Consider the following 17123-nt stretch of genomic DNA (forward strand, 5'->3'; position numbering starts at 1 on the left):
AGGGTGTTCTTAGCAATCGGATTGGGATGGAAAAGAAATTCCAGCCCAGTGTAGTAGACATTTCTGGTGATTCTCTCTCTGTGTCTCTCTTCCTGTCTCTCTCCTCCTCTTTCCTCTTCTCTCTGTTTCTATGTCTCTCTCTCTCTTTTCTCTCTGCCTCTGTCTCTCTCTCTTTCTCCCCTCTCTGTCTCTGTCTCTCTCTTTTCTCTCTGTCTCTCTGCCTGTCTCTCTCTTTCTGTCTCTTTGTGTCTCTGTCTCTGTCCTTGTCTCTCTTTGTCTCTGTCTCTCTCTCCCCCATCTCTGTCCCTGTCTCTTTCTTCCTCTCCCTCTTCAAAGTAGCTTCTCCTCTGGACATATTTGTAGGCAAAACCAAAAAAAAAAAATCCTTCTAATTTAGAGAGAGAAATATTTCCTGCGCCCTCTCCCAAAGCAGATTAATGCACTAACTGGATGGATTAAATGGCCAACCTCTCCCTGGCTCTTTTCCGTTCATTTTTGGTTTCCTTGTATTTACCTGGAACTGAGATGACTTTTCCAAAGCTGAGCTCAAACAGGACAGACTCTCCTCTCGATTCCTGCAAAAGCCTCCAGAAAAGATCAGAAGGAAGCCCAACTCCCCTTTTGAATGAAATTGTCTTTTAGGAAATGGAGAGGGAAGACAATTTGATTGCATGGAATAGATTTCGTTAGAGAAGCAGAAATAGCAATTAGATCAATTTTTAAAATGTAAAAACTGTTTAAAAATTAAGGCAGCAAATGCAAAGCTCTAATGTTTTGCCTGCCTCGGTCTATCTACTTCCATTAGAATTAAGCAGTGATCAATAGTGGGCATTTGTTGCTATGAGCCCCCAGCGCTGAGGGAAGCAAGCCCTAAACATGTGTGTCTGCAGCCCAAAATGCTCTCCTTTGAACCACTGAGAAGAAGAAGGAAAAGTCTCACTGAAATGGACCGAGGCTGGCCGTTAGTTACCTGGGCCATGTTTGATCACACTCTCTAGCGCCTGCCTTTCTTCGTAGAAAGGATGCCAAAGGAAATACGATTTGGAAGTACCCATCACCTGGCCTCATTCACAGTGCCAAAAGAAATGCCTGACTTGAGGGAGCAGGAATCCCAGGTGCCAACGTCACTGCCCACCCTCCCGGGCACTCGTTGCTGTTCTCAAAGGTAACGGAGCTCTATTTTCCTTTTTTTTTATCGGGATGAGATAAGCAGGAAGCCCCATCTCCAAGAGTTACTTCGAGAACAATTTCTAGGCACAGAGAACAAACTTTGAAAGGACATTATCGGGCAAATCACTGGTGCTGGATGTTGCTTAATACACAGATGGATCATGGTTGATTGACTAAAAAATGGAGTCTTGAGTGGCCCCGATGGGTAACAAATATATTTAATAACCTTAAATAAACTTAAACTTACTTTGATATCAATACTTCAAAGTAATTCAAGACATGAAAAATGCATTGAAAAATCAGATCATAAAAGCCATTATTATTTGAAAGAATATGCTCCATTTTTTAGATAATTTAAATTATTTAATGACTCCTTTTGCATTTTTCATTAACTTTGCCTAAAGTTATAACACTCCGGCTTTAAGGTTAGCATGCAGTGAGCAGCTATTTGCTCTGTCTCTTGCCCTGTATTTTCACAAAACTGAAACCCAGTGAATTGTTCTCTCCAAGGCTGGCTGCTGCTGCCTGGTCCTTGAACCAGAGAGCTTTGATTTGGGAGTGGGTCATTAACTAGAGAATGTGTGGGCACCCAGTGCTACAAAACAGTCAAGGGAGGAATTGCCAGTGGGTTAAGAGGCCCCCCCAAATGGCAGCTCAACCTGATCAACTCTCTGGAACACCCAATTTGGATTCTACAATGAACCGACTGATGTGGATGTTGTTGGAAAAGTGGATTTGGGGGGTTTTTGCTTCTTTTTGTACTGATCCAGGTGGGCCGTAATACCCCCAAGTAAGGTTCCTCACAACTCTTCAAGCCTGAGATGAAGGTGGCAATGAATCAGAGCCAGAGGTTTCTGAGATGATTCACATGGCTTTTCATCGAAAGAAAACATGATTTCCCCAGTAAGACTAGGGACAGCAGATCTATCTGGGCACTGCTTTTTCACTTGTGCATTTTCAGTGGGAAAGAACATTTTGTTATGTTCACTCTTCGGCTCAATTTCTCAGGTTGGAATATCTGCAGAATGGGAGTCGCCATAATAACACTTAGGAGCCTGTCATTTTTTCTTCTTAGATCACCGAACAGATGAGGATTTAACAATTTAATCACTTAGAAAATGGCAGAATCTGAGAGTTGGAAGGGACTTCAGTGATCATCTGGTCCGTGCATCTTTATGGCACTTTAGTTAGTTCGATAGACTATTCTCATATTCATTACCTCTTCAGGTTCTCACCACAACCCTGAAAGGTCATTGATAACATGTTTCTTATAGAGGAAACTGAGGCAAAGGGAGGCTGACCAGCTCAAAATCACAGGAGTGACCTCTTAAGGCAGAGATGAAGACTCAAATCCAGATCTTGTGACTCCAAGTCTGTCACTGTTGACCATCCTCGGCAGAGGGTCACTAATACAAGGGTTCCCAATTCAAATGGCTGACAGCCATCTTCCCCTAAAAAGGTGTCACATTTAGCCGTCTGAATGATCCTTTCTCTGAAAGCCATTATTACCTGTTTTCATTATTTTATCTATTTCCCTCCACTAAAGTCCCCCCCAAAACTTGGGGGGGTGACAAGCACCCCATGTTCCTGTGTGCCCGCAGAGTACAACTTCTGGATTTTTGAGGACAGGGCCAGCGTCCAATTGGGTAGGGAGCAATTTTAGAGAAGCTCAACACCAACTTGATCACCAGGGGAAGGAATGTCTTGGCCATGGCATTTCTTGAAGACCATCTATTTCAAGTTATGGTATTCCAAGAAGGTGGAGGGAATACTCACACCAACTAAATCACAAAAGAGAAAAAGATGATTTTCATTTGAATACACAGCGCATTAGCTCTTTGGTTGCCACTCACAGTTGTTTATTTCAGGAGCTGCCAATGTCATTTCAAGAATTGTCACCCAAACAAATGTTCTCATTGCACTAAACAACCTCCTCATCCTTGCTCTATTCTCCCCTACACACACACACACACACACACACACACACACACACACACACACTGGATTTAGAAAACACTGTCCAAGCAATTGTCTCCCTCCTCATTCCTTACCCTCCCCGTTCCAAGGCAATGCGCTTGACCGAAATCAAACTATCATGAGACACTGACTACCTGAATCTATTCTCATCCTACCCTGTGCTAATGTCCTATCTATTTAATTTAGATTGTGAGTCCAGGAGGGGACGGTGACTAATTCTAGGTTGGAATAGTCCCTAGCACATGGTTGGCACTCCAATGTAATTATTCAACATGGAATCATTTAATTAGATAGAAAAAGAAATGGCAGACAATGCTGCGATGGTGATATACAAGAAAACAAATATGCAGACAGCCTGAAACCAAGCAACAGATAGATAACAACCGAGCTCACACGGTTACTGCATTTTGATTCCAAAGTCACGACAGGGTAAATGCACTCTTCTCTATCCTTTGCCTGGTTTACAGAGAGCTCAGCACAACGGACAGGGATCGCTCAGTACAGTGAGAAGAATGACAATGTTCCATGTCCTTGTATGTCTTAGCTTCCTGGGCAAGCCCGAGAAGGAGAAGAGCAGAGACCAGAGGATGGAGCGGAGAGAGTCTATAGACCATGAATGCATGGCCTGGGAATTGGAAATGAGGAGGGTATCCATCTGGATGGGAGAGCTTCTCTTACACCTATGAGATCTACTCAGTGGGCAGCTAGAGAGCAGGACGACACAAAGTCATCCACTCCCTACCTGCTAGGAGGGTATAGAAAAAGGCAAAACAAACAAACAAACAAACAAAACCTCAAGTATTGGACAAAATGAGATCCAGGGCCCAGAAGGAAAACTCCAACTCTCACTCATGGCTCTTCTCTGGGGCCATTAGATGGCACACACACTTTGGAGGAGTTTTAGACCATGAAAAACCTCTGAGAGGGACAGTGACTTTCAGCTGCCTGAACCCTGCAGCAGTCTAATGAATGCAATGCTGGTCCTTGCCAGGATATCCGAAGAGTCCCCAACAATGCCTGGGAAAGCCAAGGAGGTAAGAAATCAGCATTCAGGCAGATGCCCCATTCAGGGTCACTCCCTTGATTCTGGAGGCCCCCTTATTAAGTAGATCCTCACTTTAAAGGACTTCGTGTCCAAAGGGGTGTGAAGCTGTCAGGCAGGAGTGCCTTTCAGTTTTCCAGGGTTCAGAGCTCATGGAGAAACAAACCAAGCACCTAAATGAATTTGTTCATTGACTGAGAGATTGGATAATTTGGCAACAGTCTTCTCACCCATTTAATGGGACCATCAGCTTAAAGTCTATTTTGATCATCAATGATCAGATACTGCTCCTGTTTCATTACTGTCTGATGCCCGACATCAGGAGAGAAGGATAACTACTAAAGTCTGCTGGGCTTGGACTTTTAAGTCTCAGGCTATTTGGTCGCTTAACACTTGGTTTGGGTGGGTAGAGGGACAGGTGGTTCAGTGGAAAGGGTGTCAGGCCTGGAATGGGGAGGTCCTGGGTTCAAATCTGGCCTCAGACACTTCCTAGTTATGTAACCCTGTACAAGTCACTTCACCCCACTTGTCTATCCCTTCTTGCTCTTCTGCCTTGGAACCGATACTTTGATTGATTCTAAGATAGAAGGCAAAGGTTTAAAAAAAACAACAACACGCTTGGTTTAAGAAGGGGAGTGGAAATAGGGAGAAGGTAGAAAACCTGGGAGCTGGATCCAAACTATCTTTTCAGCTGGTGATAGATGATTCTTCCCACACGTTCTATGGTTCAGCCAGTGGCCTCATGGCTGTCCCTTCCAGACACGATACTCCATTTCCCTGCCATCTCTTTGTACCAGTTGTTCCCTCCTGGCTGGTAAATATTTCCTCTTCCACTCTGCATCGTAGAGTCCACCACCACTGACACGAAGCCTTCTGACCCCTCCAGAATTACCCTGTATTTATTTTGGAGTTGACTTGTGGGCACCTTTCTCCGGGCAGAAGGGGAGCTCCTTGTTGGTGTTGTCCCTGAAGGACCCAACATGGTGCCTGACACGTAGCAGGGGCCTGGTGTTTGTTGACTGATGGGTCTCCATCGGCTGAATGGCTGGGCTACATCCGCCCGACCCACAAGATCAAAGGCAAGGATGGGACCAAAATCCAGATGAAACTTCTGGAATGGGGAAGAGGCTGCTCCGGGGACGAGAGGGCCACCACCGTCCATTTGTGAGTGATTTTTCAAATGAACCAATGTCCTGACCAGCTGGCAAGTCAACTGAGAACCTACCACATGCAGAGGATAAAACTAAGCCTTTGGTTGGCCAGTTGCCAAGTTCTAAAAAATCAGAGCTATAATCTGATCTTGGGACTTCAGGTGGCCCAATGGGAAGAGCGCTGGGCTTGGAGTCAAAACCACTCTCGGACGCTTATTACCTATGTGACCCTGAGAAGGTCACTTGATTGTTATGCCTCAGTTTCCTCATCTGTAAAATAGTTCTCAGGGTTGTTGTGAAGATAAAATGAGATATTGGTAAAGTACTATGCAAATGTTAGCAATGGTTAATAAGTCAACAAGCATTTTAAAAAATGAGATGTTTGGAAAGTGCTATATAAATGTTAGCTCTTATTATTATCGTCTATCCTAGAGTGTGTGTGTGCGCGTGTGCCGTCAATAAGTCAACAAGCACTTATTAAATGTCTTCTGTAGGCCGGGATGGTGCCAAAGTTCACAGAGCACCAGATCTGGAGTCAGGGAGGCCCGAGTTCAAATCCAGGCTCAGATACTAGTTGGGTGACTCTGGGTAAATCATTTCACCCTGTTTGCCTCAGTTTTCCCATCTGTAAAATGAACCAGAGAAGGAACTGCAAACCACTCTTTGTCGAGAAAACCCTGAATGAGATTGTGAAGAGTTGGACACAATTGAAATGACTGAACAACAAATGTACCAGGAACTGGACAAGCAATGAGGATACAGATGTAGACAGAAAAAGTCTCTTTCCTTAAGGAGGCTGAATTCTAATAGGGGAAGAAAACACCCAAATGGGTGACTGACTAAAAAGAAGGGGGTGGGGGAGACAGAGGGGCCTGTGTGTGCCCGACATGATGGCCAAGTTTAGAGAGTCAGAACCAGGTCTTGGAAAAGAATAAAAGATGACTGGCCTGAACCCCAGAATAGACCAGGCATTTGGAGGTCCTGGGAGAGATTCCCCAATGGGAGAAGGGGCTTCGGGGGAGAGGGATGCTCCAGGAGGAGATGGCAGGACAGGAGGGAACTTTCGGGGTGAGAAGGCAGTGGAGGCAGTGTTGGAGTCTCGGGAGTCAGAAGCAGAGCTGGAAAAGGAATACGTCCCAGGCGCCTTTGTCAGTCAGGGGAAGCCGATGGACTGCTTCTTGGCATGTTTTTATTAAAATAAATTTCAAACCCTTACCTTCCATCTCAGAATCAATACTGTGATGAGCCATAACAGTGACACAATGATTATGATGATGGGGGGGGGGGGGACCTGGGCTCCTCTGGGTGCCACGAGACGTGATGCCAACATCCTGGGAAGCTAGGCCAGCCCAACCCCTCGACTACGAAGGCTGCGGTCAATGTGTGTGAAGCTTCCCCTAAATGGGACCCCAAATGGACCCTCTTAGACTCGTTATGGTGCCCTCAACCATAGAGCCTTGAAGCTCTTGTAGAATTTGAGTCTGAATTTCCAAAGAATTGCCCATTTTTAAACACCTCCCCCTCACCAATGAAAACCCAACCTAAGTCCAGAAAGAACATGCATTAAAAAATTGACTTGTAGTTTTATTTGGCCACTATGGAACCCCCCAACTCTAAAATATCTTTCTCTATCCAGTGAAGAAGCCAATGTTGGCCTTAGGAATTAGGAAGGGCCCTTCGGTTGTCACGGATCAGATACAATCAAAGAGATGTTGGTTGGGCCCCCCATGGTCCAACATAGCCTGGAAAGCCGCCATGGACAAAGATGTCAGAGGCAGCCTTTACTTTCTCTGTTTTCTTTGGAATTTTTTTTTAAACCCTTGTACTTCGGTGTATTGTCTCATAGGTGGAAGAGTGGTAAGGGTGGGCCATGGGGGTCAAGTGACTTGCCCAGGGTCACACAGCTGGGAAGTGGCTGAGGCCAGATTTGAACCCAGGACCTCCTGCTCTAGGTCTGGCTCTCAATCCACTGAGCTACCCAGCTGCCCCTTTCTTTGGAATTTTTTAGTGGAAAAACAGAACTACTTTGAGGAGCTCAATAGTCATTCTGATGTTTTATTTTTTCCTTCTCTCATTTGGGTCCTACACAACACTCAAATCAATTCCATTTGCTGCTGGGTTTTGGTGAGGAGCTGAGCTCTTTTTAAAACATTATTTTAGGGGGCAGCTGGGTGGCTCAGTGGATAGAGAGCCAGGCCTAGAGATAGGAGGTCCTGGGTTCAAATTTAGCTATTGACACTTCCTAGCTATGTGATCTTGGGCAAGGACACTTGATCTCCATTGTCTAGCCCTTATTGTCCTTCCGCCTTGGAACCAATACTTTGTATTGATTCTAAGACAGAAGATAAGGATTTTGAAAAATAAAATAAAATGAAATAAAAGATTATTTTGCAGAGTTGAAAAGGTGTTGATTTTTATATTTAAGGGGAAAGGTAGCCCATCGACTAGGTTCTTAACCTGGAATCTGGGAACCAGTTTTAAAAACATATTTCAATGTGATCGGTTCCCTTTGTGATCATCTTTTATTGAATACATTTAAAAATAAGATTCTGAGAAGGCCCAAGGGGAACTATGGCACACAAAAGAGAAGAACTCCTGTCCTGGATAAAGAGATTTTTTTCTGCCCATCCTGCATGACTTTTAAGTGTCCCAACCCCAGCCAGAGAGAGCTTTCGGAGGGCTTGCTCTAGAGATCCACCTCAAGAGGTCCCGCTCATTAGTTAATGTGTTAGCCAAAAGGAAACGAGAGCAACAACCAACTATCGTTTGAGGCTTCCATGACTGTGTGAGTTGCAAACACTGGGGCAAACCCTCTAGATGGAACGCTTTGAGGGATTTTCACCAACTGAGGAGGCAGCACCTCTGTGAAGGAAGGGTCCGGTCCTGGTGGCCAGAGTGGTCAGTGGCTCACGCCAAGTCAGCGCTGAGGGCAGAGGAAGAACTTGGCTCGATATAACAGGTCCCGCTTATATTACGGCATAGAACTCCGGGCTCGGCGGGGATCGATCCACTATCGTTTGGGCATCCCGTCCATTCAAGCGAAGCCGTGTGTTTTCACTGGCTCGAAGAAGCCCCCCTAATATTCGTCATCCTACAGACGGATCTCTGAGTGTGAGAGTGAGGCGTGAACCCAGAGCACGTCTAAGAACAAGCCTGGAGAAAACAGATCGAGGACTCCCCAGGCCCTGGGCAGGCTCTCTTGGCACAGCCTGGCCTTCTGGCCACATCCACGGCAGCCTCGACATCCTCCCGGCTGGCCGCCTTTGGGACGTCCGTGTCTCTGCTGCCCCGGTGACTGCAGCCCGCGAATAACTCTGGAAAAGATGGGCGCCAGCTCTGTCGCCGGACGGACGAAGCTAAGGCCGAGGCTTACTTGTTCGAGGCCGTGGACTGGCTAGAAGCAGACTGGATGTGGGCTAGAACCCAGGGCCCCCGGATCCTAGGCCTGGACCCAGGGGGACGAGAGAGATGCTTTCTAGAACGCTCTGTAATGAAGGGAAGGACCGGCACCAGCCAGCCACCGAAGCACGGAGGGCCGAGCGAGCCTTTTCCACCAGAGGAAACGTTGCACGTACCAAAGTAGCGACTGGAGCGCAGAGTGAGCTGTGCTTAAGTCTCGGTCCCTCAGCAATAACAGCCATTTGTATTATCCTTACTCTTTTGAATAAATTCCGATGACAGCCCTATTTCATTTCTTCATTCAGTTTGGAGGCCAGATGGCATTAGAATCATTCACTGCACCTTGTTGGGCTTAATTACTACAATCAACACACTATTTTCCAAATTAATCATAACAAAGTAATTTCATTAGTAACACAGCAGGCTGTTGAATTATTAGCATCATAACAGTTTGCAAACAATTAAACTTTATTTGAACCTTAAAAATTTGCAGAGTGGAACATTATTGTAAGATCTAATGGCAACCGCGTACAAATTCAGTACAGAGCAAATAATCAAGCAAAATGCTATATAAAATATGACTTACAATCACCTTTGAAAAAAACGAGTCCTCGAACCTTTCAGACAAAACCGCTCCGAAGCTGAGCCGACCTAAGGAAAACGCGGCCATTAGCTTGTTTTCTAACCCACACAAAGGCTATTCGGCTGGACCGGCGGCCACGGCATCGAGGGAACTTTTCCCGTGAGATCCGAGGGGCTTCGTCAAGTCCTCGGGCCCTGCCGAGCCCTGGTTGTGAGGAGATGGGCGTCTGGGCCAGCGTTTCCCCGTAAATGGGGCCACCCTTCTTCCCCTCTCCCAAAGAGGCCCAAGAAAATGGCACCGGAGCAGAGGCCCTTGGTGCCACCATCAACGGGAGGATGTCTGGGCAGACCCGGTTATTCATCGGTTGGCAAAGGACTCCCTCTCCTGGATTAACAGTAAAAAAAAGAGCGAGAAAGCAAGGAATTCTCCGAACGTTCTACATTGGAGATGACTGTCTGTGGCCTACATTGTGGGGAGGGTTTCAAAATGGTAGCCATTGGGATGAAAAGCTGCTGCCATCTACTGGCCCCGGGTGGCAATGCAGAAGGAACTTCCCAGCACCCTTGGCCAGAGCAGCCTCCTCCACTTGGGCATTTTTCTTTTCAGTAACTCAGAAAATCAGGTTTGCTTTGGCTTGTGACGTGCGGAGTTTCTCTCCAGGCCGAGGTCATTTCTGTTTGCTAATTTGGTTGAGATGCTCAGATGTGTCTGGGTCAGGTTTTGTTTTTGTTTTTTGTTTTTTTTTTTAACTAAGACTTCTAATTTTTGCTAAGTTCGAGTTGCGGAGGCAATTTATCCTTTATTTTATTATATTTTTTGTCTCTAAAATTAATGAAGAGGCTGGTCACGAGCGCGAGTTTGCTCATTTCCTGATGACGAAATGTTCCTGGCAGCTTCCATATCTATCGCTAACTCCTATTATTTGTGCAAATATCTTTATATTGTTCAAGAAAAGAGGCAGAGGGTGGGGAGGACACGGGGTGCCCACGGCTCCCTGGGAATACTGTCAATCGGGATAAAGGAAAGGGGGAGCGGCCCGGGGAGGCGGCGTCCACCAATTCAATAATAACCCATATGGAGTGAAGACCCCAGGAAAGAATGTTCCAAGCCCATGAGAATCTAGGGGCGATTTTATCGGCCAGTCATCTGGCTGTTCACCCAAAGTAGAGACTTCCCCTGAGGCAGCAGCATCGCCCTCAAGGTTGCCCGTTGGGGAATGTTCCCCAAGTCTCCACCTCGGTTCTCAGCTGTGCAAGTGGGGTGAGTGGACTAGAGGACACCAAGGGTCCTGCTGGCTCCAAATGTGCCCTAACTGAGTGCAGAGCAATGAGCTCACAGGCTCAGGGAGGTATTTAAGCCTAAAATATCAAATTCCTTTTGCTGAATAAAGAGTCAATCCCTTTCCCCTGACAGCAGTGGGAGCGTCGGGGGTGTCCATTCCAACAACGATGGCGGCCCCAACGTCTCGTTGCAAATAAGCAAAATGGTTCTTCATGACAAAGTGCTTTGTGTGCTCATTTGACACAGATGTTGTGTTTTTCCATTCCGGTATTTTTCCTTCTTGTGTCGCATTTAACAGGATGCACACTTGCCAATGAGGCATAAATTCTTTCATGATAAAAGGTCACTCCGATGGGAACTACTAACATCACCCGGAGCTGCAGCCCGTTCTCGGAGTGCCACGTCTACTTTCAAACTCGCCTCGTTAAGCTATATTAAATGGAAATGTCTGGGAAGCTTCTACATTGCAGCCGCCCGACTTCTCCTATTGTGAATAAGGGCATTTCTGGGCCCAAGACAAGGTCGTGGGCCATTTGGGGGACAGAGCAGGGTCCTCCAAGAAAACCAAATGCCTGGATTCACCCCAAACCGCAGAATAAAGAAAAGCAACGATTGCTTCTCATGCAAAAGAGCAACAAGTAGAATTTGACGGCTTGTACCTGCTTAAGCTGCACACATTTTATTTCATTTAGGATTATAAAACCACTGAAAAGAAGGAGTGAGCGAAGTGACAGCCTGAGGGGAACAGAAAGAAGGCAGCGATGGTTTTCGGGGAGGCAGAGAAAGGAGGTAAGTCGTGCCTCCCTCCGAGGATGAGCTCGCGGAATCCGCAGCGTCTCTTGGGCAGAAACGGACAAGTCGAGCCCCAACTTCTTTCTCCACTTCCAAATGTCCAGATTTGCTGATTAGAAAAAAGGAATGTTTTCAGACGGGATTCAGCTCATCGACAAGGCCATGAGCCCAATTTTTACAAAGAACAGGTAGCTATTTCCGAGAGGAATTTCCCAACCCTTTTTTTAATTAAACATTTTTTCTCCAAGAGTGGGTAGAAAACAATCTTTGACAGACCCACCACGACAGTTTCAAAAAGGGGAAAGACATGTTAAAAAAATACGCAGAACAAGAGAACATATGAGCCATTACAGAAGATTGGATTAAAATGTACTTACCCAGGACTCTCAAATATCATACATCTCCATTATGTAGGCTTTAGGCACCAAGCCAATGGCTCCCTTCATTTCTCCTACCCACCAGCCAAATCTATTGTAGTCCTAATTGAAAACAATATGCAATATTAACCTTTAGTCGGATATAAATGCAATATACTTGGTATGCAACTTCTTAGAAACATTTTCTTCCTTTATAAAGTTAGAAGGACTTGAACTGAAAATTGAAACATTATCATCTTTTTTTGTTTCTGGGCACTTTAAAAAATGCAGTTAGGCAAAGATTTAAATTAACTTACAAGACAATGCCTGTTTATTACTCGGTGCAGGAAAAAAGAAATGGATGTCGACAACCCAGAGCGGCGACACGGGAACGCACCCGGGGCCACGGCAGGGTCTTTCTTCTGGCTTTGCTCCAGCCCTTGGATTCTTGATGGGATGCTTAAAGCACTCCCAAACTGCAACTTAATCTGTGACCCCAACCCCAAGCCCACATGGGCAGGAGGGCCCCCTTTCCATTCCACTCGAGTGAAGACAGGCTGGGGGTGGGGGGGTGACTCACGGAGCCAGAGAAGCCTCGATGGCACCCAAAACAAAAATGAAAAGTCGGATGGACTCCCCGAAAGGCACAAACCCCCGCCAGATTCACGGGCAGAAGGGCTGCAGCCCGCCTGTACTTAGCGTGGTGGATGGAGCATGAACTGGGAGAAGGAAACAGGAAAGCAGGGCTCTAAGCTGTTGCTGCTTAAAGTTTGGCCAGAAAAAAAGCAAAGAAAATCTCTAAAAACTATAACGGGGAGACAGGACTCTCTGGAGAAAATTCGATTCCTAGGAAGGTTTCCACAAATCCATCCCCCCAGCGGGGTGAGGCAGCCGCCCCTCCCACACAAACGTGGGCAGCCACGGAGGCTTCCTGGAAACTTCTATCGTTTTAGGGAGACACAACAAGACAAAATCATTCTGAATGGATGTCTTCCCAAAGCAGAGGATGAAAAGCCTTCAACTGACTTCTTTTCTATGACATAAATATTTTTAAAATCAACACCAACAGCAAATCAATCCACGATGGCTGGAAAACTCCCAGATTCGTGGATAAATAGGTACAGACTGAACAAGTGATGGGGGGGGGGGGGGCAGAAGGCATTCAGAAATTAAATCTGAAGCCGAGAGATGACGAAAGGGATCTATATGGAGGGAAAACCGGTGGAACTGCCCGATTGGAGTCCTGGGAAGCCCTTAATAAGGAGGTGATGGGAGGGGGTGCGCAGGCCTCTGGCTTCCTGCATAGCGTGAGGTTGTGGAGGGAAGGGGTTCAGAGTGGACCACTGGAAGAAAAAACGAGAAAAGAGGAATCTTTTTCCGAAACACGAGGAAGAGGAAAGTTATCAGAACAAGGACTTATTTTACATCTGTGTGAATGACATTTATAAGCGGAAATGGACGGGATCAGCAGCCGGGTGCGGGCTGGTCAGAATGCGCAGGACACGCGGATGGGATGCCGGGAATAAAACCGAACCTAAGCGAAGCCCTGGCGAGCAGAGAGCCGCGCCCAGCCCTTATCGATGTCGCTGTCACTCCGGCGCGGGATCTCGCTCACAAGCCTTTGGGATGGGTTTCGGCCGTCCCCAACGAGCCACGTGACCAGCTAACAGCGGTTTGGGGCCTCCTTTCCTGATCGCCCAGACGGTGCAGAGACGGCGCAGGCAGGACGGACAGAACTGGAGGGGAGCCCAGCCCGAGCCGGCGGCGCCACCAGGGTTCTAGGCAGCAGCGCTGGCGTGTGAGGCTTCGGAGGCGGAAGCCGCGACTGCGATGGGTGCGAGGAGAGACGAGACGGAAGACATCCCCGCCCGGACCCCATCCTCCTGGACAGCTCAGCGTCACGGCGGCGTGGAGGCTTCCATCTTCTATTTCCTGGCCCTACTTGGGCGGGGAGGGAGAGCGGGGTCTGCTCTCTTCGGGCCCCGTCCGCCATTTGTAAATGGGGAGCCCCCCTCTCGTCCCTCGCGTGGTGGGGACGAGCCAATGAAACCCTCGGAAAATGCTTCTCATTATGAAGATTATTTTTCAAGCTTTACAAATACTCCTCTGTGTAGTCTTGGAATAATACTTCTTTCCTCATTCGCTTTAGAGCAGGGAACCTGATTGTTTCCAAATAGGTAATGCAAGAAATAACTTCCCCTTCTTCTACCGCACAGAGCTCTTTGAAAGAACCTGCAGGGAGAGATCTGGAAGGGCCAGTGGACAGGCCTGGCTCTAGGCCTGGTGCTCTATCCACCCTGATGCCTCGCTGCCCCTGAGACTATACTGAATATTCTCCAAGAAATGAGGGGCAGTGAGGTGACTCAGCGAATAGTCAGGTCCTGGGTTCAAATCTAGCCTTAGATGCTTCTTAGCTGTGTGACCCTGGGCAAGTCCCTGAACCCCAATCACCTAGCCCTTACTGCTCTTTTGCCTTGGATTCAATACTGGTATCAGTTCTATGATGTTAGAAGGTAAGGGAAAGAGAGAGAAAGAGAGAGAAAGAAAGAGAGAGAGAGACAGAAGAAAGAAAGAGAGAGAGAGAGTGAGAGAGAAGAGGAGAGAAGGAAGGAAGAAAAGAAGGAAGGAAGGAAGGAAGGAAGAAGGAAGGAAGGAAGGAAGAAAGAAAAGAAGAAAAGAAGGAAGAAAAGAAGAAAAGAAGGAAGGAAGGAAGGAAGGAACTACGAGATACATACTCTCTAAAACAGATGCTAAAATCTCCGAGAATCTAAGTCAGAAAGGTTCATTTAAAAACACCAAATTTTCATGTCTTTCCATTTGGAAATAATTTCATTTTATGCTCCTGTGTGAAGTTAGGAGATCCAATAAAATACGAGGATGTAAAAATCTAGTGAGCTAATTTATGGATTCGTGGCAGCCATTGGAGTGTGTAGACAAGCCTACAAACATAGAAGCTTTTACTTTTATCATCACTATCCTCTGTATGAGCCTCTTGAGCAACATGAACCCCAATTAAACCATTTGCAGTCTATAAATTGGAATGACAGCGCTTTGCACGTTTCCTGGTTCTGGGATTCTCCACTTTGGCCTAAAGATTCCCCCTCACCCAATGGCTCCCCCTCACCAACGTTCTCTCCATCGTGGCTTTCTTCTTCACCCCAAAACAAATCTGATTTATTATTCATTGCAAACTGCTTACGGTAGAGAAAACAACGCCATCAGTACGACGTTATCTTTCTGTCCTGGGCCTAGGACGGTTTTGTGGGATCACGTCATGTGTGGGCCATGTTTAAAAGACCCAACTTTATAGCAGTCGAGAGAAGAGAGATAAATGAGCAAAAGCCTCCCTGGCCTCCCTCCCCATCCTGCCGGCCAGACTCCACGGAGTCTCAGAGGCCCGGCCACCCCCCCCCGTCACGCAGGGGCATCTCGGAGCTCGGGTCCCAACGAGGTCCTCCATCCGGGATCCCTCCCTCGCCCCGGCGCGGCGCTTTCCATCCCGTAAAATGCTAACCCAGGCAAGTGACTAGACTTCAGGAGGACTGATAAAATAATGAAGAGTCCTTTAATCTACAGGAAACCATTCTAGTCAATTTATAAGAAATATTGCGTCCCTTTGTAAGACGTGTAATTATTTTCTATTAATCATGTGCTCTAGAGCTACATTATGTGGTTATTCTGTTATCACTAGAAAGGGGCCTGCAGTCACTTTCTGACAATGTTCGGTAATTACTAGCACAAAGCCTCTTTCTCCTCCTGTGGTAGCGCCATCAAGGCCCAGAGGTGTGAGGACGCGCCAAGGGAACCAACACTCCGAGGAAACTCGATATCTGCAAAATGCATGGCTTCAAGGCAGAAGGCAATATGGCAATAAAAGCCCCCCCAAAAATTAAGAAAAAAAAGCCTCCTTTGATCCCGTCTAATAACCCAGGAAAATAAGCAAATGCTTCCTACGCTGGATGGTCTGTTTTCAGATTGCAGACGATGAAATTATTTGTAACCTCGGTTTTGTTTCATGGTCAAAGCGCGAGGTGCCAATTCATATTTATTAAAGCTGCCCAACAAAGTGATTGTGTCATCCGGAGAACGCTTATGCAAAAGAGGAAAAGCTAGTTTGGGCAAAGGGAGCCCCAGACTTTGGCCAATGAATCAGGAGATGGTCACTCATTAACGACACTGTCTCCTGGCGGCGTATTATCTTACACTGAAATGAGGCCACGCTGGTGACTGAGGTCCTTTTCAGACAGGAGACTCGCTCCTCCTGTGCTCTGATCCAGTTTCCAGGACCCAGATGGGGAGAGGCTCCCCTCTCATCCCCCATCTCAGCTCTCAGGGGGCTTCGGGCCACCTTTCATGCTGGCGCTCGCTGTCTGAAAGCAACAGGTGCAGGGCAGGTTGGAAGCCGAGGCCGCCGCCAGGCCGCTCTGTTTCCCAAACACACACCAGCCCTTCGGCAAAATCCAGCCGATTTTATCTCCAGACGTCAGTTATTTGTTAAGCAGGAACCGGTTCATTTGAACCTTGTTGGTCAACTTAGAAATTCACAGGCAGCATTTTTGAGTCATTGATGGAAAAAAATGGGGGCCCGGAGCCGAGTCTTTGCCCAACAGATCTGAATGTGGGGCCTTTTCAAAGCAGTTCCATATTTGCCTCAAAGCTCGTCTTGTTTCTCCAAGGAGCAGCTATAAAAACTAAACCAATCACCCAGCAGCCCCCCCAAAGGCAAGCCAGACACGTAGGGGGGAAGGGAGAAGGAGGGGGACGGACGCTTCCGGGTGACTTCAGGCATCCGCGTCACAGTCGCCTCTCGGGCAGAAAAGTCAGATTTCTTTGGAACTTGAGCAGCCAGGCCAGTCACGCTGGGCTGGTTTGGTTTGCAGGAGAGGCCTGGAAGGGAAAACCTTCTCTTTCCTCATCTGATGAGAACAGGGAAGTGCAAGCAGAAGAAACCTGAGTAAGCCGCCAAGGGCATGTGGCTAAAGGGACGCCCCTTTGTGGGAGGCAGCCTAGAGGAGAGGAGAGAGCTGCCTCCAACGCTCGCCCCCTCTAGGACCCTTTCTTCTCTGAGCCTCAGTTTCTCCAAATGCAAAATGGAGAAGGGAAGGATGGCCCATAGAGGGAGGAGGGCTTCCACAGCAAGGTTAGTCCCCACAACAGACGGAACATTCCTGGTCCTTCTGGTGTTAAGAAGTCCTTACTGATGGACTGATTTGGGAAGAATGGAAAGAACAAAGTGGATCTGGACAAGTTTTACCAGGAGGGCAGGTTCTGTGTGCCTTAAGAAAGGCTGGGACAGATGAAGTGTAATTACATGAAAAAAATGATGTAAAGGACACTTCTCATTCTCTCGGTGCATAAGACCAAGAACGCCC

General features: G+C 47.2%; 1 protein-coding gene across 2 annotated transcripts in view; it reads right to left on the reverse strand.

Moving 5' to 3' along the window:
• Positions 1–11261: 11261 nt before the first annotated feature.
• The window catches only part of SKAP2 (src kinase associated phosphoprotein 2), a 147846-nt gene continuing 141984 nt past the window's right edge, over positions 11262–17123 (reverse strand). For both annotated transcript variants that reach the window (XM_044679838.1, XM_044679837.1), the window contains exons 12-13: positions 11773–11874; positions 11262–11504 (exon numbers count right to left, since the gene is read on the reverse strand). In XM_044679838.1, the coding sequence (XP_044535773.1) occupies positions 11782–11874 (93 nt within the window). In that variant the 3' untranslated portion in view covers positions 11262–11504; positions 11773–11781. The remainder of the gene's footprint in view (positions 11505–11772; positions 11875–17123) is intronic.

The sequence above is a fragment of the Gracilinanus agilis genome, chromosome 5 (genome assembly GCF_016433145.1).
Source record: "Gracilinanus agilis isolate LMUSP501 chromosome 5, AgileGrace, whole genome shotgun sequence".
Taxonomy (NCBI): Eukaryota; Metazoa; Chordata; class Mammalia; order Didelphimorphia; family Didelphidae; genus Gracilinanus; species Gracilinanus agilis.